General features: G+C 52.1%; 1 protein-coding gene and 1 pseudogene across 1 annotated transcript; one reads left to right on the forward strand and one right to left on the reverse strand.

Annotated features, from left to right (window-relative positions):
* Window positions 1-11,492: 11,492 nt before the first annotated feature.
* On the reverse strand, window positions 11,493-16,915 carry LOC125640026 (zona pellucida sperm-binding protein 4-like). Its single transcript, XM_048858072.2, has 11 exons — window positions 16,803-16,915; window positions 16,619-16,721; window positions 15,855-16,010; window positions 15,213-15,400; window positions 14,902-14,999; window positions 14,378-14,508; window positions 13,779-13,968; window positions 13,542-13,689; window positions 13,083-13,161; window positions 12,498-12,611; window positions 11,493-11,632 (listed from the first exon to the last, which is right to left on the reverse strand). The coding sequence occupies exons 2-11, from the start codon at window positions 16,704-16,706 to the stop codon at window positions 11,493-11,495; spliced, it is 1,332 nt and encodes a 443-aa protein (XP_048714029.2). The 5' UTR covers window positions 16,707-16,721; window positions 16,803-16,915.
* Window positions 16,916-20,101: 3,186 nt separating this feature from the next.
* On the forward strand, window positions 20,102-25,489 carry LOC125639788 (zona pellucida sperm-binding protein 4-like; annotated as a pseudogene).
* Window positions 25,490-25,759: the final 270 nt, after the last annotated feature.

Consider the following 25,759-nt stretch of genomic DNA (forward strand, 5'->3'; position numbering starts at 1 on the left):
CCACTGGTCTACTGTATATAGGAGGGGTTTTCAGAACAGTATGTAAGAGCAGGACCAAGATAATTATTGTAAGGCTGCAGGTGATTGAGCAAAGTGCAAATCAGTACCACAGCCCTATTAATTTCGTCATAGCTGAGGTGAATTTGGGGTCAGGAGTTCCATATGAGTTCATGATAAATGGTTGAGCAATAAGATATTAAACCTGGATTATTTGCTTAACATGGACAAAAGTTGAAATTCTTTCTCTTAGTCACATGAAATTATAAAAAGCGCAGAGGCATCCTTCTGACTGGAGGACATGTGGTGCCACTTAATCCCCTCTGTGCCATTGATTCTTGGCTTGTCCTAGATTCAGTAGTGCAGATCTGCCTGCGGCTGCAGCTTCCATCTCAGCCATGTTGCCAACACCGGCTGGGGGGAAAATGGGGGGGGGCTCTCCCTGCCCCGTGTGATCTCCTAGTGTTATGAGGAGGAAACAGTGGTCACTGTAATGTGATGGCATTCCTGCTAACTCTCCAGGGTGCTGGGGCTCACAGTACCAGATTTTCAAATGTGCTCAGCATCCAGCAGCTACCTCACTTCTCAGGGGGCTCTCCCTACCTGGGGAGGGGAGGGGGGAGATGTTGGGTGCAGAATAGAAAGAGTTGGAAAACTTGGGAGGAGGGGGCTTCTACTGAAAAATGTCAACTTTTTGTCAACCCCTGGCCCTCCTCCCCACCCCCCCCCCCCAAAAAAAAAACCAAACTTTTGAAATTTTTTGGCTGAAAACTTTTCATTTTTTTTCAAAGAAATCTCATACTTGTCCTCAGAAAGCAGACACTTATTTGTTCCTCTGGTTTTACATTGAAAAGTGACCAGCAAAGGGGGAAAGAATTGGGCCTGTGTCCTTTTTCCTTTCATTGTGATGGGGGACAAGACCAGAGAGAAGAGTGTATTGTTTTTTTAATGAGAATTTCTGATCTCATCTAGCCTGGAACGCTCTGTGGTGCAGGGAAAACTAGTGAAGTTGTGACATCCCAGGAGGCAAGAGAGTGAAAGCTGAGCTGGGGGGTGGGGAGGGGAGAGGTATGGGAAAAGACTTTTAATCAGGGTGTTTAAAGCTCTTTGTTAATAACTTTGATGGCTAATGAACACTGGGAAGAAAAAGAAAAGTCCTGGTTAAAGATTCAACAGCCTCACCCCTCGTGAGGTGTCAATGCTCACAACATCTAAAAACTCTCAGAAGTCCTCCTGGAAAAGCAAGGAGATCTGACTTGACCTTTCTGGTATTTTTAAGGTAAAAATAAGAAGGAAACACCTTCTGTTGTATCCTATCTATCCATGCTATGCCCAGCCATTTCCACAGCATTTGAATGCGCTTTGGGTCTCTCACCATTGCCACTTACAGGCAGTTTAGAGTTTATTGGCTATCTGGTTTTTAGGGGTTGATTTCTTTGCACAGTTATTCACTGTATACAGCCTATTCCTAGTGCCTTGTTACATAGGTGGGGAAACTGAGCGGTGAAGTGATTTGCCCAAGGCTGCACAGTCAGTCAGTGACAGAACTGGCCTCAGAACCCAGAAGTTCCTGGCTCCCTGTCGGATGTTTCATGCACTGCTCAGTACTGTCACTCAATAAAATGTCCATTCCACGAGCAATAGATACCTATGCACACACCATGAATGTATCTCCAGGGACATAGATGCACATCCACTAGTATGGCCAACCCACCCATTCACACATCATGAGCCAGATCCCACAATATCATGAGCTTATTAAACACAATACAATGCTGGGGGCTTTTCATGGGCTTTCTGGGTTTTGAGTCTTTGGGGTGGACTCGGGTCCCATTTTCCAGATTTTCTCTGCCACCGTGAGAGCTAGAAACTGACTTTTTAATGAGAGACGAGATTCTCCGGGATCTCCTGACTCCAGGGGCTGGGCCTTTAAGAGAAACACCAAATATCATGAGATTTCCTATCAAATCGCAGGAGTTGGCAACACGGCTTTTGCCACTCTCTCCCGTACTTCCCCACTAGACAGAACAAACAGCTGCCCTATTAATGCCCTGAGTCCCATAGATCCACTGGGCTCCCACGAGCCAGCTTCTCTCTGGCAGCGTGGCAGCACTGGAGTTGTGTTACCAGGGCTTCCCCAGCGGACACCGTCCCCAGGGACCCCCCTTAATGGAAGCTCCCCGAGGAGAGGCTGCCTGTGAGGGGCTTTGCAGGGCCGGTGCGGGGGGCAGGAGCTGGTTCCCGTCTCCCCCAGCCTCCCCACTCCTCTGCAGGATCCCAAGGCCGCAGACTGGCTTGGGATGCAGCCAAGGCTCTACAGTTCTCTGGCGGAGAGCTGCCAGGTTTGCAGCTAGATAAGGGATGACTCTGAGCGGACGAAATCATCAGTCCCACATTGCAGGGCCCTGGGGGAGTAGCTCTGACCCAGGTGCCAGGCTGTACCTAGCCAACGTGCTCGATGTGGCTAAAGTCCCCACAATCTACCCTGTTATCTTTTCAGCGTCTATAAAGTGCAGAGCTAACTCTGCTTTCCCCTGGCTCACTCCAGTCCCTGCTGCCTGACTCACTTCCAAGCCCCCCTGCCCCCACTGGCCCCGCTCCCAGCCCCGTTCTGGGAGCAGAAATAACCCAGCCATGGTGGACAAACAGAGCTGTACAATGGGTGGCATTGTTGACACTGCAGTTCTGCTCTCATTAAGGATGACCTCACAGCCCACCCTTGGCCGCTTCGCCCGGCTCTGCAGAGCAGTGAGGCTGTCTTTTGACTTGGGCACATGAATCCGAGGGGGAACAGTGCGCTCATTGTAGAGCCTGGCTCTGTCCATCTGTCCGGTGACTTTCTACCCCCAGCACACACATCAGGATGCTGCCAAGGGCCCAGCTCTGCCTGGGCAACCACCAGCAGCTGCCTCCAGCTTTCACTGGAAACCAGCATTGCATGGACTGCTCCCAGGCAGGGGTCTGCAGCTCCGGGAAGATGCTCACAGGGCGGAGAGCCACCCCGCAAGCCAGGGGCTGGGCAGGCAGGGAAGGGAGCAGCCAAACACACGCCCAGACTATCTCTTAGGGCGGGGGCTGCCCCTGCAGTCTGGCTGAGCAGCACCTCCCTCCATGTGAGCCCATAGATTTCAAGGGGTCTAAACAGAACTCCAGGAGGGGGTAGGCAGAAGGGGGCTCCATGCGACTAGGAGCACATGAACTGCCCAGGTGGATCAGAGCCTGGGTCCAGTCCGTCCAGTGTCCTGCCACCATGCAATCACTTCAAGTATCCCTTTGAAGGCCGGTGCCAGCTGCTCTAAAGGAAGGGGCAATCTGCTCCCAGCGATGGCGCCTAAGCACATTTCCACCAGCCCCTGGTTCTCTCTCCACTCTGAGATCGGAGCGGCCTTTCCCCTGACAGCCCAGTGACGGTGCGCAGGGCTGTGGGGGAGCATTGGCTGAAGCCCCTTGGGACGGGTTGGGTCTCACAGGGGGTCAACTTGCAAAGGCGCTTTTGGCCACCATTGCATTTGCACTTGCAGCATCAGCACATCCTCCCCGCAGTGAGTCACAGTCCCCAGGCTGTCCGGATCGCCTGCAAACTGCCAGGGCGGTGCCCATGAAGCTGCCTCCTGCACCAGTTGGGTGCAGGAGAGGGGAGCATGAAATTAATCTGACGGGTCTATTTCACAGGTTATGCTCTTCTGCAATTGTACTCGGATTCTCTCTTCCGTTCTGGTAAAGCAATGCCGTACACCCGTCCCAGCTGGAGTCATGGGGAGAGGTGGAAGTGAGGGATCTGCCCCGGTGGGGGAAGAGAGAAAGAGGCTGGTAGAGAAGAAGAGAGAGGGGCCTTCCCTGGCCCTAGAGATGCTGCATCTAGGGCTTGCTGAAGCAGCAGCCCTGGCTGACACCAAACCACACAACCTGCCATGCCGTCCCAGGGCTACAGAGCCACCATGGGGGAATTGAGGTGTTTCTAACTCCAGTCTGACTAGACGTGTTCAGTGTCAGGCATCCACACCTCCCTCCAGCGCCCTTGAGAAGAGCTCCTGGGAGAACAAGTCCCAGCACGGCATGGGTGGCAAATGGGAAGGGAAGACGTGAGCTCAGAGGGAATGACCGCTTACAAAGTATAATTTATCCAGAGTCGCTGCTTAGAGCTGTTCCAGAGGAGTTTACAAATTCTGCTGGGCTGAGTGTGTAGGCAGTTAGATCTTGGAGATATGCTGGGTTCATTGTAGTTCTTCAGGGAAGCCGTTCTGCAGACACTACTAAGATTTTTTCAGCCCCTGAGGGTCTCTGTGCAGATCATTACTTAGCTAGAGAGCTGTTGGCTATGGGATTTCCCTGTAACCCAACACAATCCCATGCTCTCAGCAGTGTTCTGCATGGTGTTTTATAGCTCTCCACCCATTCCCTCATGAATCATCCCCAGTACCTGGGAGTGAGCTCAGGATTATCCTCTCCATTTTGTACAGGGCGTGAATGAGGTGGAAAGCAGCAAAGTGACTTGCCCAGGACTGTAGGGAAAATCGCTATCAGAGCCACCATTACACCGTAGGGGTTCCTGGCCTGTGCTTAGGTACTTGCACCATACCTCAGGCACAGGCCTTTAAAGGGATACTTGAAGTGATTGCGAAAGAGCCAGTGTCCCAGAGATTGGCAATGGAAGGACAGATTAGAGTAAACTTGTACAGGGGTAGCACCTTTCAGCCAATGTGCCCCCCAGCACTTCACACACCATACTCCACAGCACAGATGGGCACAGGGAAGCTACACCCGCAACTTTGCAGCAGTGCTGCTGATTCTGGATGCCCGCCCAGGGTGGATTTTCAGCAGTGATCATGTTGGTGCCAGCAGGAGCTGTAGGAGCTCAGCCCTTTCTGAAATGAGCAAGGGTAGGGTAGCAGAGGGACGGATGGGGAGGGCACTAGCAGGGATGCTTACAGGGGAGCAGGAACACAGCTAGATATTCCGTTATTCCCCTCTTTCTGTGTAACCCAGTCTATGTTTAGCAATCCCCATAGCTGGGGGCACACAAGATAAGTAGAGCATGCAGATAGAGGAATGCCCCTGTTAGAACTCACGTGGGCATCCCTTAAGGACAGTTGGTCCTTGGCTGCTGAAGGACTGTTGCAGCACAGAGCTGTCCCTGTACTTCTGCCTTGGCCCTATGCTTTATGTATGGGCCTCTGCCCTTCACTGCAGGGTTGATCCTACTTTCACCCGCACCCACAGAGCCACTGTGAATAGCTTCCTCTAGCAGCTCTCGGCTGTAGAGCTGGACAAAGTTCCCCCCCTCCCCTCCAAAATGGCATATGTAGGTTGGCTGAAATATCTCGCAAATTCAAGCTGAATTCCTCGAGTGGGGTTGGCCAGAAAAAAAGCAATTCCTAGAAGTACAAGGTTTGGGTTACATATTTTTAAATGACACCTTTCACTTTCAATTGACTGCCCCTCCTCCCCAAAAGATAAGAAGCCTCAACAGCTAAATAAAGGGGTTCCATTTCCAGTCAAACAAAACACTGTTGAACCTGGAACAGAATTTTACGTTTTTGTTTTGCTGAAAAAATTCTCATTTTGGGTCAGCCCACAATGACGCCCTGCCCTGATTCTTCCGTTCAGCCACTGAACCAAAATACCCCAAACCTAATTTGCACAGCTCTGCCTTGAAGCGTGCAACAAGTTTCATGGGTCCTGCTAAAGGAGAAGCTATGCTACCTCGTCTTGAGAGCCACCTGCTGGCTCTTTAACTGTGTATATGCAGACAGCACTGATAGCGGGATCCATACAAAGGGGATTTTAAAAACACTGTCACTAGGCTATCAAAACAATGACAGAATTAGGGAGGGGAGTTATTTTGCTCCCAGTGGATAAGAAGCTGCAATTCCCACAGTGGGCGGTGAATGAAGCCACAGGATTGCCTAAAAAGAGATTAAAGATTTCCCTAAATCCTTCAACCAGTCAGGACTAGTGCCAGAGAGATTGAGCTGATCAATGGAACACCCAAGCTTCCTGGAAGATAAATACACCATGAAAGGGATAAAGAGGAGGAAGAAACAAAGCAAATCCCCCAAAATAATCACTGGATGTAATCTCCACCAGCACCACCCCCCCTTCCCCTCTCCCCCACAAGGCAACAGGGAAGGGCTTGTATTGCATGCCTTGATTTCCTCCTGCCTTAGAGACTTCATTTTCAACAGGTGTTCTGTAGATGTGGGGGGAGAAAGAGAAAGAATACATGTGCCCTGTGAGTAGGGTGACCAAATGTCCTGATTTTATAGGGACAGTCCCGATATTTAGGGCTCTCTTATATAGGCTCCTATTACACCCCACCTTCTGTCTGGTCACCCTACCTGTGGGGTTGCCCTGTCCACCTGCTCTAGGAGCCCATGGTGAGAACTGCTGTGAGTGGACCTTTCCCCACCTCCCTGCAGCCCCCCCTCCTCTGCTCAAGGTGATGGGAAAGAAGACCAAAGCTTGGGTCAAGGGCTGAATTTCAAGAGAGGTCAGTGAGGTAGCTGCTGCTACATAGGAAGCCCTGGCCCAGAACCACAATGCCTGTGAGTGATTTAGCACCAGGTTCCCCATGAACACATGGTGTGCTACAGGAGAGAGGCAGCTTCCTTCTATCTATGCCCCAATCCTGACACCACTCTTTGCACTGGGCTCTACTCCCCAGAGGAGGCAGCTGGCTAACCAGGGCCAATCGAGACCCTGCTGCTGTATTGTTACATTTAAGGAGGATTCTGACAGAGGCCCTTAGTCATAATCCCCCAGATGGTAGCATCGCCCCCTTGACTCTCCTGCCAAGCACGTACACCAAGTGCCTGAGTTCGCAATGTCCTTCACACAGAGCAGGATTACTATTGCGACACCACATCAGTAGGGTCATACTAACCTGTGTCCGTCTAAACCCAGCTCATATTCATGTGGGGATGAACAATCCACCATTTGGTAAATTCCACTTCACGCCGATAGGAAGAGCTGACAAAGGATCAGAAAGCGATGCAACAGCTAAGCATTCAGCGTGACAAGCCGGATATCCCTGTGGTAACTTTTCTGACACCTCTGGCTTAAACCCTCTAAAAGTCAGAAGGGCCCACCCTCATGGTCTGAATTTTGCCCTTCTGCTCCACGGGAGGTTTCTGTCCTCCCTGAGCTTCCCTCAGGGCACCTGCATTATGGTTTGACAGGTGTACCGCCCCCATCTGACCCCCCCCCCCCCAACATCCCCTTGTTGGGAAAATGGAAAAGAAAAATCAGGAGAGGTTCTTTCCCTCCACCCCTCATGGCTCTTCACTGTGCCACACTAGAGCCAAGCTCAACTGAGTTTCCTTTCCCCACTGATTCTGCCAAGCCTGTTCCCTTGGCTGCGGTTTTGCAACACAGTAGGTGGGGAGGGTGGGCATCTCATTCATCCAGTCGCTCACATTGCTAATTAGACAAACCATTTGGCTAGTTTGCCAATACTTTAAGGGATGAACTAACTCATCTTACCCACCGGTGAGTGGCCCAGCATCCATCCTTGCCCACTCTGCAAAGTGTTGATGAGATCTCCGCTCCTGCAGTTGAGGGATGGCTGCCTGGCATTGTAAGCTGGAGTAGGCTTCTCAAGAGTGTCATGACATAGGAGCACAAGTGCTTAAATCATTTTGAAAATGCAAGTTCATGATGCAGCAGGCAGATGAGGTGGGGCCCATTAGACACAGTGGCTCACAACCAAGCTGGTATTAGCCCACCTAGCTACATTGACTGCAGTGGCACTGTGCCAACTAATACCAGCTGATACCCAGCCTAGTGCCCCCACTCCTGCTTTTCCATGCAATTCCCCAGGTCAGGAGGCATGAGGTGCAGGAAGCTTCCCCTGTTAAGCCCTCACTCTCTTTTAGAGTACTTGGACAGAACATTTGTTTTGTTTTTTTAAAAACCTAACAAAAGCATTCTTCTTAGAAAATATCAGCTACTGCCAAGCAGCTCTGTGGCTCCCTCCCGCAAGATTGCCTGTTCTCCCTGTAACTGGATCCCTGTGCCTGTTCTCTGTTGGCACTGCTATCCAGGCGCTGTTTGCAGGCTAAGTAAGTAGCTCACATTCTGAGATAAGCAGGGAGAAGCCTATGTTTCGTTACTCCTTCCACTATGGCTGATTAGAGGAGGTTTGAGGAACAAATTGACCAACGAACTAGAGTTAATAACCTCAACCTGGGACCTTGGATTTGTCACCTAAAAAGACTGGCTCAGGTTTGGGAATCTCCCTCACATCCTCAGCCATGAAGATTGATGCAAAGAATTCATTTAGTTTCTCTGCAAGGGCCTTATTGTCCTTGAGTGCTCCTTTAGGATCTTGATTGTTTAGTAGCCCCACTGATTGTGTAGCAGGCTTCCTGCTTCTGATGTAGGACTAACTGGTCTATTTTCAAAACGGAGTCATTGTGGATAGGTCTCTGAAAACTTCCACTCAATGTGCAGCAGTAGTCAAAAAAAAGCACACAATGTTAGGAATCCTCAAGAAAGGGTCGATAAGGAAAATATCTTTGCCTCTATATAAATCTATGGTACACACATCTTGGTACAGTCACTGATTAATGATCTGGATGAGGAGATGGATTGCACCCTGAGCAAGTTCACAGATGACACTAAGCTGGGGGAGAGAGAGATATGCTGGAGGGTAGGGATAGGGTCCAGAGTAAGAGACAAAATTGGCGGATTAGGCCAAAAGAAATCAGAGGTGGTTCAATAAAGGACAAGTGCAGAGTCCTGCGCTTAGGATGGAAGAATCCCATGCTGTTAAGGTAGATTCCCTACTCTGGCACTTTGAGTGCAGAACGTAGGGGCCCTTAAGGATTCTAAAAAAAAAAAAAAAAAACAAACCACACTGGCCACTCCAGGCTTGTATTAACTCCCAAGGTTACAGCTTTTCTCTGACCTTGGATGGGTAGATGTTGCCACCACTCAAATACAAAATCTCTTGAGGATCCAGGAAGGCACACTTGGGAATTCCTTCTGTGGGGTACCCTCACGCCCTTTCACCCCCTCTCCAGGGAAGAGCGAAGGAAAAAAAAACAACACACACAAAAGGAGATCAGCTGTTGCCACTAGCTAATTAAATATGTGCACAAGCCTCTTAGGACACAAAAATCCCATCCTGTTCTTAAAGAGAGATTTTATTTAAAAAACAAAAAATCCCCACAGCTGGAAACTCAGGCTAGTGGTACCAGCTGACAGAACAAGGAGCAGTGGTCTCAAGTTGCAGCAGGGGAGGTCTAGGTTGGATATCAGGAAAAACTATTTCACCAGGAGAATGGTGAAGCACTAGAATGGGTTACCTAGGGATGTGGTGGAATCTTTATCTGTAGAGGTTTTTACAGCCCTGTCAAGGTTCCTTCCCCACTCTGAACTCTAGGGTACAGATGTGGGGACCAGCATGAAAACCTCCTAAGCTTACTTTTACCAGCTTAGGTTAAAACTTCCCCAAGGTATAAACTATTTTACCCTTTGCCCTTGGACTTTTGCTACCATCCCCAAATGTTTAACTGGTTATTGGGAAAGTTGTTTGGAAATGTCTTTCTCCCCCCAAAATCCTCACCAAAACCTTGCACCCCCCCTTTCTGGGGAAGGTTTGATAAAAATCCTCAATTTGCATAGGTGACCACAGACCCAAACCCTTGGATCTTAATGAAAAAGCATTCAGTTTCTTAAAAAGAAGAATTTTAATAGAAGAAAAAGTAAAAAGAATCACCTCTGTAAAATCAGGATGGTAAATAGATTCAAAACAGAGAATCCCTCTAGGCAAAACCTTAAGTTACAAAAAGACAAACAGGAATATCCATAAAAAGAAAAGCAGTACTTGTGGCACCTTAGAGACCAACCAATTTATTTGAGCATAAGCTTTTGTGAGCTACAGCTTAAATAAATTGGTTAGTCTCTAAGGTGCCACAAGTACTCCTTTTCTTTTTGCGAATATAGACTAACACGGCTGTTACTCTGAAACCAGGAATATCCATTCCATTCAGCACAGCTTATTTTCTCAGCTATTTAAAGAAATCATAATAGCTCAGTGGTTTGAGCATTGGCCTGTGAGTTCAATCCTTGAGGGGGCCATTTAGGGATTTGCCCTGCTTTGAGCAGGGCGTTGGATTAGATGACCTTCTGTGGTCCCTTCCAACCCTCATATTCTATGTTACTAAGTTCTAAGACTCCATTCCTGTTCTGTGCCCAGCAAAAGCATCATACAGACAGACCCAGACCCTTTGTTTCTCCCCCCCCAGCTTTGAAAGTATCTTGTCTCCTCATTGGTCATTTTGGTCAGGTGCCAGCAAGGTTATCCTAGCTCCTTAACAGGTAAAAGGGCTTTCCTTTGGCCAGGAGGGATTTTAAAGGTGTTTACCCTTCCCTTATATTTATGGCAGGCCCTGCTTGACAAAGCTCTGGCTGGGATGATTTAGTTGGGGTTGGTCCTGCTTTGAGCAGGGGGTTGGACTGGATGACCTCCTGAGATCCCTTCCAACCCTAATCTTCTATGATTAGAGTGCACAGATGTAGTTGCCCTACCCTCTCCGCCCCCCACAAAAAAAAAAGCTTAGAATTGGAAAAGATTCAGAGAAGGGCAACAAAAATGATTGGGGTATGGAACAGCTTTCAGGTGAGGAGAAAAATAAGACTGGGACTTCCCTTTTCCCCCCCCCTCTTGTCTTTTTCCAAGCTGGGAAGAATATGATAGAGGTCTATAAAATCATGACCAGTGTGGAGAAAGTACATAAGGAAATGTTATTTACTCCTTCTCATAACACAAGAGCTAGTGGTCACTAAATGACTAGGCAGCAGATTTAAAAACAAAAAGGAAGACCACACACTGCTATGTCCATCAAATGGACAATAGCCAAGATTGTGTCCCTAACCTGTTTGCCAGAAGCTAGGAATGGGCAACAGGGGATGGATCGCTTGATTACCTGCTCTGTTCATTCCCTCTGGGGCACCTGGCATTGGCCCTGGTTGGAAGACAGGATATTGGGCTAGATGAACTTTGGTCTGACCTAGTACAGGTGTTCTTATGCACTACCCCCATGAAGCAAAAAGACATTGGACGAGTACTGCTACCCATCATTAAAATCAGTTAGCTGAGCAAAGTTAGAGGGCTTTTCCCCCTCAGCTATCTTGAGTCTATTGGTGCTCAGCTGCTGTTTGGCTTTGAGACTTCCAGGTCACACCTGCTATGTGCTCAGAGGGGGGCAGCTGAAGAGAAGCCCATAACACTAGCTAGCTTCCACACACCCCCCCACCCGCCAACAGCTGTCTTGCTAATCAGTGTCCTGCTCCCAGTTAGCACCGACTACAGACACAGGTGGTAGAAGGACAGGATGGTAGCTCTGCCTAGGGGACGTAGATGGACTCTGCATTCTACTACTATCACTCCACTTGTACCAAACCTGCAAGTGGTTTCCCCTGCCTCCCCCAGGGCCAGGCCACACTGCCCCAGCCCAAGAAGCACAGAGAAAGCATGCTTGCAATAGTGTTTATTGTATCACATGGATCTCACAGGCTGTGTTTCTCCATCTGCCCTGCATGATGGCCATGAGCATCACACACAGTGCCCCCATCAGCATCACCCCAGCTAAGGCCAAGATCCAGGCTGCTCCAGTGTTCCTTGAAGATCCTATTCAAAGAAAGGAAGTTCAGTCTGGAGCAAGCATGCCTTTAGAGTCCTGATCAGACCCCCATCCTGCTCCACTATTTGGTCCAACCACTATTTCCTCCTCCAGCTTTCCTAGTCATAGGCTCAGCCTATTATACAGTAGTTACCAGCACTATGCTGTACCTAGACCAGTTCTCTCATAAATCCAGAGTCCTTCCCATCTTGAGGGCAGAATGGGCTATTGTCCTAGCCCCTTGCCAACAGGCCATGTTTGCTGCAGATTGGATGGGTTAGTGCAGCCAGTGGTTCCTTCAGTAGGAGAGTCAGTAGCAGCTCTGTATGCCTCTGCAGTCCTGTCTCTCTAGGCCATGCTGTCATGGGCCCCAGCCTTCTCTGGTGACAATGTGATACCAGTGTGCTCAGAACACAGGGTTGGGAGTTCCCTGCAGGCTTTAAGCAGGATGCCTCTAGAAGAGTTATTCAGGTTAGGGCAGTCAGAGGGATGCATGCCCAGGGATGAGTTGAGGCTGCCCTCCCTCCAAGTCCATTTGGACACAGTGGGATGAGGATCAGCAGTTAAATAGGACTACCCCATGCCATTGGGCTGTAAACCCAGGTAAGCCAGTCAGGTTGGAGATGTAGTCAAGGAGACAGGAGTGAATTCCCTGGTCATCCTTACAACTGGCCATGGGCAGGTCAATGACTGAATTAGCCTCACTGGCTTGGTGCCCTACCACTGTAGGGTCACCCCAGGGTGGCCTTGACTGAATGGTCTTTGAACAAGAGGTCCCTGCCATAGTGAGCTCCCCCACAGTGGAGAAGTTAGTTTCAGGCAACAGGTTAGGCTTTAAGGCTTCTACAATGAAGGATACTAGGCCAGACTCACCAAGTTCAGGAGACACTTCCCTCTTCAGCTTGGCCTGGAGGAGGAACACAGGCCCCTGGCTGGTGATGTGGGAGAGCCCATCTTGAAGGTGCTGCTCAGAGCTCCTCCTGCCCCCTATGACAGACAACAGCTGTTTAGCTGCAGAGCAGACAAGTCTGGAAGTCCTGTTAACCAACAAGCATCTATGCTTCCATCACCCCATGTCTGAGGAAAGCCAGTCAGTGGGGCATCTGCTGCAGCAAAGCATCAGCCCAGCTCCCTGCAGCATCTGGCGTTGCCCTGACATGGCACTAGAGAAAGATAGCTGCATTGTCAGCCACACCCACTGGAGCAGGAGGGGAAGTGAGCTCCCTTTCCAAATGGAGTGGAGAACTCCTCATTGGTTTGTTCAGAGAGGTGACCTTGCTGTGCAAGCAGCAGTAGGGCGAGTTGGAAACTACTCGCTTTTGATGAGCAGGAAGCCCAGCTGTCACCAGGCCTGATGGGTTTGTGCTCATGGCTGATCAGATACATCCATGACTCCTGGCAGCCACCCCACCTGCTCCCTCTTCACCACAGCCCAAGCAAGGATGGGAAGAAACTCACGGGCTCCAGCAGGGCAGGAGAGGGTGCAGGGCTCCAGCCTGGAGGAGCGACACACTGAGGCGCTGCAATGCAGGTACACCTAGGAGTGGGGAGAGAGATGGCTCAGGTTGGACAGGCCCTTCTTGACATGTCCCTGCCTTTGCTTACAGGGGAGTGAAGCTACACTCCATCTTATAGGGTCCTGAACCTGTGGGGTGGGTGGCCTGTTAGTGTAGGAGCACTGGAGAGGCTGGGCAGTTAGGACCATCATGGAGATGAAGAATCTTAACCAGCCTAAGGTTTGCCCTACACTTTGTCTCATGATGTTCTTGTCTCATTAGGGAATGAGATGAGCAACATGGAAGGGGGAAAAGACTTGTGGAGCAGGACCACATGACAGACATGGTGCAAACATGCCAAATGCTAGAGTATTGATCACAAAGACTGATTGGCCCTACTGGAATAGAAGGGAGGTCATACCGGCCCTGTGAGCACCTGCTGGGAGGCAGACTCCATGAAGGTGAAGGTTCTGATGATGAAGCGCTGGTGGTGAGATGGGAACTGCAGCCCTGAGGTGGCTCCCACAGACACCAGCTGGGTGTGGTAGTTGTCTCCTGTGTATGGGCACCTGGGAATGAGGGGAGTAGTTGTCAGAAGGTGCCCTGCACTCCCCAGGCAAAAATAGAGACCCCTTACCCTGGACCCCCAGTCACTCACCCATCCACCAGGATAGGCCACTGCGGCTGCTGCTGGGGGTTGGTGCTTGGGGTGGCCCAGCACTGGTGCAGGACCAGAACCAGATCTGGGTCAGTTCTCTGCAAGATCCGGACCTCCACGTAGATGGGATCCCGCAGAACCTTCACCACAGGGTAATCTCGGTCTGCATAGAAGGAGCCATAACTCTGCTCTGGAACAGATAAGCACAGAGGGGTCCCTGCAGGTCAGCATGAGATGCAGGTAGAGAAGCTTAGTGCATCATATGGGGCCAATACCCACAAGCTGTTCAGGGGGTCCTGGACTCCCAGTTCAGGGGGCAGTGTTCCCACTGTGCTAGATCTAGCCCACAATGCAGGAGCAGGGCTGCCTTTCTGAACACTGAGGACAGATACAGCTCACTTCTGGCTGAGAGAGAGGTTAGTGTAAATCTAAACACATCACTGATCAGCCTGAACAGGCCAGAGCCTTGTCCCATGTCTCCACTGCCAGGCTAGAATCTCATGTCCCAAACCCTCCCATCCCACACAGTATTTAGCTCCCCTCCAACTGAGGCCCAAATCCTTCTAAGAGATCTGCATGAGCCCTCAGAGCTCTCCTACCTGTGGCAATGCGCAGCTCCAGCACCAGGGGGCCAGGCTGGGACACACCAGGGGGCGGGGGCAGGGTGAAGACCTGGACACTCAGGGGGAGGAAGTTTCCACTGATGGAGTAGCTGCAGCGGACATGTAACCTAGCAGAAAGTCAACAAGCCTGAGTGGGGCTTGGCCAGACATGCACTGCAGAGATTCAGTTGAGGGGTAGAAGTGGGAATCAGACAGAGCCTGTGAATTCCAGCTGCCCAGAAGCCCGAGACCATAAGTAAAGAGGGACACCTCAGTATTGCCCTTCTATTGACTTGCTGTGTTTTAATCATCTGTTAGACTTCATGATGAGACAAAACCCAGGGTTCTGGGGAGAGTCATTGTGCAGTGCCTGGCACCTGCCATGTAACAGCTGGTTGGAGGAACAGCTGGCCCTGAACCACTCCCATGCTATTGCCATGAGCTGAGTAGAGCTCACATGACAGAGGCAGCTCTGCAGATGTACAGCAGAAGATGGCATAGGTACCAGCCCCAGGAGTTACCTGAAAGTGCTGTCCCGGGTGATGGAGCCCAGACTCCAGGTTCTCACATCCCTGGATGCCACCAGCTCATTCTCATACACACCCTGGTCTCCAGCCATCTGGAAGGACAGATCAGTCACTGACCCCCAGCTTTGACTCTTGCAGGGCCAGGCTTCAGATGAGGGGAAGCCAGAGATTTGCCCCAGAGGAGCCACTGTTTGTCACTGCATCAACCTCAGAAAGGGACTTGCCAGTGCACCTTGTTCTGAACTAACCCCCCTTCTATTCCAGCTGAGTGACCCCATCCTGGCCTCCCCCAGCTCAACTCTTACCTGGAAAGTGGTGCCACAGGCAGAGAGTGGGAACCGGAACAGGACAAAGGCGTTGTTCTGCCCCACAGGGACACAGCCAGCACCGTGCCCATTGGCCAGATGCACCGAGTCCAGGATCAGGGGGGGCAGAGTCACAGCCCGAGAGACCACGAGGAAGAAGTGGCCGTCTGGAGTGCACTGCGCTGTCACTGGAAGGGAGCCGGGGACAAGTCAGGGCCACCTTCCTACCTGGGTTAGCCAGTCTCAGGACACTAGAGCAGAAGCCAGCAGCTTGTCCCGGAGCTGGATAAGAACCCACCATGTTCTACTGCACCCCTCCAGGGCACAGGCTGGCACTGCAAGGGACCCTGGCACATATAGCTCATGGTGGAGCTGTAATGGCCACGAGGCATGTGCTGTGGATTCCAGAGCAAGGGGCTGGGACTGTTATTGGTCACAGCTGAAGCACTCAGCCTGAGGCTGGATGGAAAGCGTTGCACGTGGCCTTGATATCACACTAACTAGCCCAGCACCCAGCTGTCTCCAGGACTGGGTACTTGGAAACCCCACTCAGCTTTGATGCCAGGTATCTCAGCCACTGCCCCCCCCCCATGTGGGACCATTACAGTCAGCTCTGGACAATTCATGTGCACAGAAACTCACCTGTGTTGCCATAGTAACAAGGCTTCACCCTATCACTGGGGTTGTAACAACAGCCTTGTTCTTCACAGACTCCCCGGACGATGGGTGAGGAGCCACAGGGCAGCCTGTCCTGGCTCTGGATGGCAGCACAGACATCGGGGCTTGGAGCATCCAGGGCTGGGGTGAGACAGGTGGGAAGCAGTAAGGAACAGAGACTAGGTGGGGCAAGAGACTTGGCTACAGAGCATGCTCCCTCCTGGCCTGGCTAGGGCCTATGAGGCTCCCTCAGGACCCCAGGAGTTCTGCAGGGCAGACATCTTGCCTCCAGCTCACACTCTGCTGCAGGGCTTCAACCTGAAGCCATCCAGCACCAGGGGGACCCTGGTCTGTGCACTCTCAGCCCAGAGACTCACCATTTAATCCAGGAACAGTTTGGGTAATGGGGTAGTGGAGACATGGCCTCTAGGGAAGCCTCCAGCACCTGTCACCATCCCCAGGCTCTGCCTGGAGCTCTTAGGGGCTAATGCAATACAGAGACCATGAACACCAGGCTCTCCTATGTGAGAAGAGCAGCCAAGCAGCACGGAGTGCTCTCTGCCAGGGGCATTGTCTTGCTCAGCCTGCAAAGAAGGGCTGTCACTGGCCCCACAGTCGCCACCTGACCCCAGGGAGGAGAAGAGGGAGACCAAGGCCTCCCTTTGTGTAACTGGAGGAGAGCAGCCATCTCCACAAGATGGTTCACAGCCACAGGCTGGGGCATTCAGCCTAAGACACTAGGCCCTCACCTGGCAGGCTCCTGGGGCACCTGAGCACCTTCTCCTCATGCAGGGCCCTGCGCTCACCAGCAGCCATCCCCTCAACACCAACCACCATCAGGTAACCGCCATCCTGGGGAGAGAGACCCACAGACATCAGGGCTGGCAGAGCAGCCAGTCCAGAACCCAAGGCAGGTGCCAGAAGGTCACTCACCCATTCAGAGACATAACAGCCAGCATAGGAGGCACCAACTGTCCTGGAGCCATCTGCAGCCTGGGAGACCCAGACCCCACAGCTGGAGTCATTCTGCAGAGCATGCAGCTTCCCTGCCGCATCTACAGAGGAACAAGGAGATCAGCAGCCAGTGCAGGGGAAGAGGGCACAAGAGTATTCCAAGGAGTTACTGCCTCCTTGCAGAGGGGACAGGCTCTTGGCTGGTGGGGACTGCCTAAGAGCCCTGGCCAGGCTCTTAAGCCCCAGCAGCACAAACTCCAGCTCAGGTTAGCCATTGCTCAGGCTCTCCAGGACTCAGCCAGCTGCTGGGCAGGAACAAATAGAGGGATCCCTGGGACAGAGTCAGTCCCTTCCCCTCTCTCTGGAGCCACACACTGGGCTCCCTACAGACACCCAGGGAGGGGCACACAGGGCTGGCCTCACTTACCCCAAGCAGTCAGTGCCAGGGAGTCCACCCCAGCCTGGCTAGGATGCAGCATGAACTGCAGGCTTCTCTGGCCACAGACCAGCTCCCTAGGATCCCCCAGAGCAAAGGAGCAGTACAGCAACCAGAAGCACACCACTCCCCCATAGAGCTCACACCACACCCCAGCCATGCTGCTCTCCTACCAGTGACCCATAAGGCATCTGCCCCCAGTCTGCCTCCTTTGTACTCTGCAGGCAGCTGGGATTGGCCAGAGCCCAGGTGGCCATTCCTGCAGGACCAAGGGAGAAGAGCCCAGCCCCTCCCCTGAGGTCTGGCCATACCCTGCCCTAGGAAGGAGAAACCTTGGGGGTGGGATGGAGCTTCCTGGCCCTTCTCAGGAGGAAGCAGAAGATGGGTCTGTGTTCATGGCATGTTACTGAGGGGAGGTCAGTTTATTCCTTCCCGTTGGAACCCCGGGAGGGTTCAGACCTTCCTTCCTCTCCAAATGCTGGTGCTGGGCCTCGCTCTGCTGAGGGATCAGCTTGGGCCCTTGCCAAGGGCTCTCTGCTGCATAATGGGGGCATCTGCAGATGCCAGGGCATCTGCCACCAGGCCAGCTCTGGACTCACTCTTTGGGGCTGCCATAGCACCAGACTCCCGCTGGAACAGGGAGGTTCCTCGGGCACAGCCCCAGCCGGCCTCCGCTCAGTTCACACACTGGGCTGGCTTGGGCTGGAGGACGGCCAGGTTCCCTACATCATGCCCCTACAGAGGGAGCGGTGAGAGGGGGAGGGCCTGAGTCTCCATTGCCATAGTTACCAAAGCAGAAGGAAAGTGTTTTACCCCCTCTGCTGTAAATGAGGTGCAGGCCAGTGGAGAGTCAGGCCCAGAGAATCCAGTTCTAGTGGGAAGCTAGGTTTGGTTCCTGTTTGGACCGTTGCTTCCCAGCCCAGCAGGGACCCAGGACTACCTGAGTCTATTGTGTCTTGGGGATCCCAAGCTCATCTCTATTTCCTTAACAAATGCAGGGCCTGGACCTGCTATGACAGCTTGGGCTGAGGGAGGGGTGCTTGGGATATGGGATGTGCCTCGAATTCACATAGTCCAAATGTTTAAAAAAATAATCACATGAGACCATATTGCATTGAACTTGAATCATCAGCAGGGTGGGAACCTTTAGAGCCACAGCTTGGTGCACTACATTCTTAAGCTAACAGAATAACTGGAAGAAGCAGTTGGCTGTTATCCTCAGACCTCTAGGTGGATCTGGTTGCACTGGTATGTACCTTAACTATGTTTTTCCTGGTTTTCAGATTTTTGAGTTTTACTGAACTCATTGTTCTGGAAGGGCATGAGATACCTCCAGGCAACCTTAAGTCTATGTTAATAAAGATTTTTAGTCAGTGAGTTTCCTTATTTTTAAAAAAGAAAGAGAATAGTTTGTTGAAGGAGTTAGTAGTTGTTTAGGCAGTTGTAGTTCTCTCTTAGGGTTGCAGCAGATACACTATGATTAAGTAATACCAGATAAGACCTAGTGTTTATGTAGTGTTTGCATCAGTAGATCCTTTGCAACATTATCCTCATTTTACAGATGAGAAACTGATGCACAGAGAGGTGATGTGACTCTCCCAAGGTCACCCAGCCAGCCAGTGGCAGAGCTAGGAATAGTCCCAGGCCAGTGGTCTTTCCATTAGGTCACACGGTTGCTATGTGATACCTCAGTGTGCATCCCCACTCCTGTACATTTTGCTGTAGTGGATGTGGGATAATGGTCATGTTTTGCAATGTCTGCAATTGTGGTGCCTAACTGGGCTAGTGAGAGAAACCTCATCCATGGTCTATATCCCAAAATCTCAGCAATTTTATTACCCGGTGGTTACAGTAACTTGAAGTGTGTAAGAATAGACTGGTGTGCCTCCCTCCTTCTCCAGCCCTTTCCCACCATTCCCTGCACCAACACCCCCTTGCCAACATTTCCAGTTCCCCTCCCATTAAGCTTAGTTAGCACTACAGAAGCCATTAACACACAAGGAAGTTGCTCCTTGCTGGCTCACGCCCTCTGCTCCTGTCTGCACATATCACAGGCAGTGGCTTACTGAAGGCCCACATAATGGTACGCAAGCTGCACACTGAGCTGAGCCCTCACCCCCACTACCTACCCCAGCTGGACTCCCTCCCCCTGCTTCAGCCAGGTTTTCCCAGCCATGCCCCAAGTCCACCCAGTCTGCCTCTCCTCAGAAGCTACTGCTTATCCCCCTGGCCAGTCCAGCTGTAGTGAAACAGTGCTGGATACAAACCCTCATGGCTCCTCTGTCCACACCTGCTCAGTATAACCATGATCATTAGGTGCACACCTGAAATGAGAGCTGAACTCTTTGACGAACACATTCTGCATTTTGCTCCTATCACCTTTCAGGGTGCAATCCAGACTAGCGAAGGACTGTGTCACCCCTGTCCTGCAACTGGGGGTGCCTCACCATGCTTTGCTGTTGTAGCTCCCAACTTGGGTCACTCACAATCAGCCTGCCAGGAGGCAGGTCACACCCTGCATGTCTGTGTATAGCTAGCTCTGACCCCCAGCAACCTGTCAGCAACACTCCAGTCACACTCTGGCTTCCACCAGCCTTGGCTACTACCTGCAGGGTGACCCCCCCCCCCCCCGCTTTCCCCCACACATTCCCAGTCCTGGATTTTCCCCAAAACATGTGTTTTGTGCTGTCCAGCCCTCTCCTGGGGAGTTCAGATAGTAGCTGTCTGTTGCCCCTGTGCGGGGCTAATGTGCAAATGTTAATTGGGTTACCAAACAGTTCAGTTTAAACACAGAGCTGGATTAGTTTTGATTAAAGAGTGCAGTCCCACGCACCTTCCGGGAATGTCATCAGGCTGCTACGCTGAGCCGCCCATGCTGCTGAGGCCACTAGCTGGAGCAGAGCAAGCACGGGAAAGTCTCCCCACGCTGGGAATCACAGAGCAGCTGGGAGGATCAGACAGACCCTGTGTGAGTGCAATGCCCTCACGTCAGTGAGGAGAGGACGTGACCCTGTCATTGTTTCCACTGGGCAGTGGGGCCCTTTAGATAAAGGTGCCAGTGTGTAGCAATGGTTCCTCTGAAGAGCTCTGCAGTTAAGGCAGGTCACTTATGCCATTGCTGCCAACTCCGTTTCAGGGAATCTCTTTTGCTGAAGGAGATTGTCTCTGTTCTCTGCCCCTGAGCTCTTCCTTGGCTTTGTTCCTCCTCCCGGCTGGCATGAGTGGAATGATGGCAGTGCTCAGCCCCAGGCCAGCATATGCTCTAAGGATAGACGAATGGGGGCAGAATGTTGGTCACGTTCACCAAGGCAGTGGCCAGTCCCTGGTGCTTCAGCCAGTATCACTCCTGTTGGTCACCTGCTGGTTTTGGGCGCTAGGGAGAGCCAGATTCGGTGTCGTTCAGATGCCAACAAGTGTGATCTGACATGAGCTGCAGGGTCTCAGCCAGGTCATATGATGGTCCATGACCATAGCACAAAACCTGCCCCCACCCCAGGTGTGCCTTATTGGTGGACGTGGCAGAAGGGGGAAGGGCAGACTGGGCATGAACTGGAACTGCCGGTACCCACTCACTCAGAGGCCCTCCAGTTCCAGAGGGAGGCCATTGGTGATGGGGATGCTGCTGCTAGCCCATAGCATCCTTGCTGCATGGACAGAGAATTTCAGCCCCAGGCTGTGCCAACTTAGCACTTTCCCACAGCAGCAATTGCACTGGAAGGAAATGCAAACAAGGGCTCAAGGAGGGGTGCCGATTCCAATACCCAGCTCTCCCCTTGCTCTGTACTTTCTCTGAGCTCATGGAATTGTGGGGACTGGCAGCACAGAGCAGAACTGGAATATACCCCACAGCCTCAGTGGATCTGGACTCCATCTGTCAGTCCTGTCTGCTGGATCCCACCCTGGTGTGTGTGCTAGGAGGTGACCTGCTGGCTCCAGCCGTGGGAAGTTTTTATCTGGGGAGAGGTCCTGGATTGACACAGCCCCAGCAGCTGCTGCTCTTTCTCAGTCCCTAGCACAAGGACAGCACAGGCAGCAGAAGCTTCTCCAGGTATCTGTTTACAAAGTGAGGGTTCAGGAGCCCCAGCCTGACAGCCCAGGGAGTGGGGAGGGGACAGAGAGAGCCCCCTGGGAATATGCAGAAAAATCCATTTGGGCTCAGGGAAACCAATACAGGGAAACCTCCTGTGACCCACGACTTGAGGTGCGGAGGAAGAGCCCTCTCGAATGTCCCAGTGCTTCAAAAACACAGGGCAGCAGAGGGACTGGTAATGAGCCTGAAGAGCGTCAGCTGATGGTGGGGCCCTTGGAGATCAGGGGAGGGACTGAGTGATTGGCACCTGCCTCTCACCAGAGCTTCCAGCTGGGTTTGGGCCAGTCCCTTCTCTCTGCTGAGTATAAATGGGTCTCTGCTGGGCAGGGGCTTTAGGGCTCCCCAGTAGAGAAGCAGAATGGGGGCTGTTGTTGGTGTTGACCTTGGAGTTGTGTGGCTGGCTGATTGTAGGGGTTCAGGGGGCTGGGAGAGAAGGGGGCTATTGGCTGGTGTGTGGCTAGAGAAGCCTGCAGGTTGCCCTGCTGCTGAGCTGAGGGGAGGAGTCTCCTTGCACTGACTGTCTGGCCTGGCTGTCCATAGCAGGAAGGGCTGAATGAGATGGACTGACTCAGTTATGCTGCTCTTGAGCCCTTGTCTGGCTCTCCTGCTATTGCTGGGACACAGACAGTCTGATCAGTGGTGTGACTTTAAGGGCTGGGATGTTCACAGGAGGGTTAAAGGCCTGCACTGAGCAGGGAGGGGTCCACCTAAACCAGTGGTTCTCAAACTTTTGTACTGGTGACCCCTTTCACACAGCAAGCCTCTGAGTGTGACCTCCCCTTATAAATTACAAACACTTTTTTATATATTTAACACCATTAGAAATGCTGGATGCAAAGTGGGGTTTGGGGTGGAGGCTGACAGCTCATGATCCCCCCACATTTAATAACCTTTTAATGCCCTGAGGGGTCTCAACTCCCAGTCTGAGACTTCCTGAGCTAAATGCTGGTGCTGCCTCTGTCTCCTGTGGGAGGTCTGGCAGTGGGTGGCTGGAGGAGTCCCAGGAAAGGCTCCAGACCCTAACTTCTCTAGCACTGGACATTTGCCTCCTCCAGTCTTTCCTTTGCTTTCTCACCAGATACCCAGGGGAAGCTGCATCCTCTACAGAATGACTCTGCCTGTTAGACCTGGGTCTCCTGTGCCCCTGGTGGCTCTGTGAAAGTTAATGTCTCCTCTGCTGGCTGGTATGTCGTAGAGTGGGTGAGTGTGCTGGGACTGGCATGGCTTTTGTCCTGTTGGTCTCCTGGAACTGTCAGTGAATCCCAGCTGGTCACCAGGATGGCACTGGCTGCTGCTTCCCTTGTTCAAAAGGCCTGGGGTAGCAGTGCCTGAACCAAAGGGTCGTCACTAGATTGGGGCACTAATGCTTGGTATCAAAACCAGCTAGACCTGTGTCCTAATTGCCACTCACCCAACAGTGGGTCCTGTGTGATGCAGTGCTCTGCATTGATCCTCCTGATCTCTGAGTGGCTCACACTGCCCCTCATGTGATGTTGGTACCTCTTTTGGCGCTTCCCCATCAGGTGAGTGGCTTTCCAATAGCAAGGGAAACCCACTTTTTCTTATGGGGGAGGGGAGAAGGTAGAAAACTGTCTTCACAATGTGCTCTCATTGAAATACACCAGTTCCCACTGCCACTCCTGTAATAGACAGGATGCTCTACAATGTACAGAGATCTTCACTAAGGCTGTTTGTTTTTGAGGGCTGAGCTATGCGAGGCTTATTCCCTGCTAATGAAACCCCACTGCCAACTGGTGCAGCCCCAACAGGGGGTGCTCTAGTGTAGACAGTGCAGGTGGCCAATGGTGTCCCTGCTCTGAGCAGCGAGATCCTCTCACAGGCTTCAGTGAGAGGGTGGCGACGGTGCTGGTCCTAGTGGTACCACCTGCAGAGCTGCAATGCAGAGCATGGCTTGAGTGACTTGCTCTCTCTTCCAGGGTTCCCCCAGTCCAGAACGGGGAGTGGAGTTCTCTTCCCAATTTCGAAGAAGGTGAGAGTTCACAAGTCCTAGTCTGTCAAACATGCCCACCTCTGGGATGTCAGTAACTAAGTCTGGTAGTACTAGGGACTCCATGCAGCCTCCCCAGAGCTCAGCTACTAAGAGCCCAAAAAGCTGTCTCAGGTGTGCAAGAGCAGAGCTGGACTCTGTTTCAACTGCAGGGAAGAAATTGGTTCTTTTTCAGTCACTTCTCCTGCAACTCTACGAATAGCATAATGGGGGCAGCTGCTGGGATGTCCTTGGTAGCTGTGGGTAATGCTGAGAGCCTGTAACCTCTCCTGATGCTGTTCTAACAGGCCTGAATGTGCTGACTCTTCCTCAGAACAGCAATTACATGATGGAGGTCGGGAGTGAGGGGATGGATGCCGCAGGGCAGAAGACTCTGTGGGAAGGGAAGGTGCTCAGGTGCCATGATGGTAAGAGTCAAATGCTAGCAGTGGCTCCAGACAGACCCTTAGTGCACTGAACCGGGATCTGATGTTCTCCTCCTTTCTCCATCTACTCTCTGGTCTGGGTCTCTGCCTTTCCATAGGGTGACTGGACACATCAAATAGACTTGGCCAAGTTGATTGATTTGTGGCTTCTGCACACACCAGCTGAGACCCTGACTGGAGAAACACCTTCCTCTTCAACTCGGGCTGGGCCTGAGGAGTGCCCAGAAAACCACCAGGCCAACTGGGAGGAGATGTGCAAACCTATAGCTAGAGAGGGAAGCCACTTGTGTGTTTCTATAGCACTTAATGTCCCTGGGTTAAAGTCTGCAGTCTATTTCTTTAAATACATAGATCAGGGTTGGAATTGAGCAGGGAGGTCTGGAGCAGAAGTTGGTGCTGCAGGCACTTTACGCTTTCTCAGAGGGGGTCAGCAGAATCAGACGCGGGTCTCGGCCTCATTCTCTCTGTGACTCTTCACTAACGCCAGCTTGTCTCCATCCAGCTCTGGATGCTCCAAGCCCCAATCTCCGCAGTGCTGTCCAGAGCCCAGACAGGCTAGCCTGTGCTTCTCCACCCATCAACCAAAGAGACTGCTAAGGGCTAGGCTGCTGCTACAACCCCAGTGACAGGATGAATCCCTATTACTATGGCAACACAGGTGAGCTGGTGTGCAAGCCCTTATACAGACGGTGGCTTTGAAGAGCTTGCTGGCACTTGGGTGCTCAGAGGGGTGCATGGGGCTTACCACTTCACTCGTAAGGGCTGGGTGACTGCAAAACCAACTTCACACTCCACTCTGCCTGAAATGGCAAGGGCTGACTGCCACTCAATGCAGAGGCCATGACCCTTTCCCAGCTACATGGACAACTACCGTGTTGGCCTACCTGGGACTCTGTCCCTCTCCTGAATCCTCAGGGTTGGAAGAATGAGAGATCCTGGCTCCTTAGCCTCTGGTCTGGGTTCCTAATGCAATGGGGTTCCTATCTGGGGAGCCTGATCCAGCTAGGGGCTCAGCCTGGCTCTCCCAGTGACCTGGCTGGAAATGAGGGGACTCCAGATGAGGTGCAGAGACTGGAAGGTGTCCCTCTCCAGTGAGGAGTTCTCATCCTTGGGCAGTGGAGAGGGAGTACTATCCCATTCAAATGGGGACTAGAACTTGAGTCTCTTCTCCAGTGTCCTGAGACTGGCTAGCTCAGATGACAGGTCAGGATCACCTTCCCCTTTACTCCCTTGCAATGACAGCACAGTGCACTCCAGATGGCCGGTTCGTCATTGCAGTCTCTTGAGCTGTGACTCTGCCCCCCCTGATCCTGGACTCGGTGCATCTGGCCAGTGGACACGGTGCTGGCTGTGTCCCTGTGGGGCAGAACAACGTCTTTGTCCTGTTCCGGTTCCCACTCTCCGCCTGTGGCACCACTTTCCAGGGAAGTGGCACGTGCTACTTAGCAGTCTGGGTTCCAGGATGGGAGCCAAGGCACCTGCTTGTCAGTGCCCAGCTGCTTTGTGGGATGAATGCTTAACAGGCTTTCGGACCTGAGTCAAAACTGACCCTTATTGGTTTGGTCAATCTGCCGGTATCTGACTTCTTGCAGATGGCTGGAGACCAGGGTATGTGCCACCAGCTCATTCTCATAGACAGGGATGCGAGAACCTGGAGTCAAGGCTCTGTCACTTCGGACAGCATCTTCAGGTAACCTGGTGGAGGTCTGGATCCTGCAGAGAACTGACCCAGATCTGGTTCTGCACCACTGATGGGCCACTCCCAGTGCCAACCCCCAGCAGCAGCTGCAGTGGCCGATCCTGGTGGATAGGTAAGTGACTGGGGGTCCAGGTGAGGGTCTCAATTTGGGCCTGGGGCATGCAGGGCACCTTCTTACAGCTGCTCCTCCCCATTCCCGGGCGCCTGTACACAGGAGACAACTACTGCACCCAGCTGGTGCCTGCACCTCGGGGCTGCAGTTCTCCTCTCGCCACCAG

This window comes from Caretta caretta, chromosome 7, assembly GCF_965140235.1.
Source record: "Caretta caretta isolate rCarCar2 chromosome 7, rCarCar1.hap1, whole genome shotgun sequence".
NCBI classification, from domain to species: Eukaryota; Metazoa; Chordata; order Testudines; family Cheloniidae; genus Caretta; species Caretta caretta.

Coding starts and splice junctions, on each gene's coding strand:
- LOC125640026 (XM_048858072.2), bottom strand. CDS start 16,706: ATGGTGGTTGGTGTTGAGGGGATGGCTGCTGGTGAGCGCAGGGCCCTG. Junction 16,011..16,618: donor GTGCCCCAGGAGCCTGCCAG/GTGAGGGCCTAG, acceptor GTCTCACCCCAG/CCCTGGATGCTCCAAGCCCC. Junction 15,401..15,854: donor TTGTTACTATGGCAACACAG/GTGAGTTTCTGT, acceptor GCTCCCTTCCAG/TGACAGCGCAGTGCACTCCA.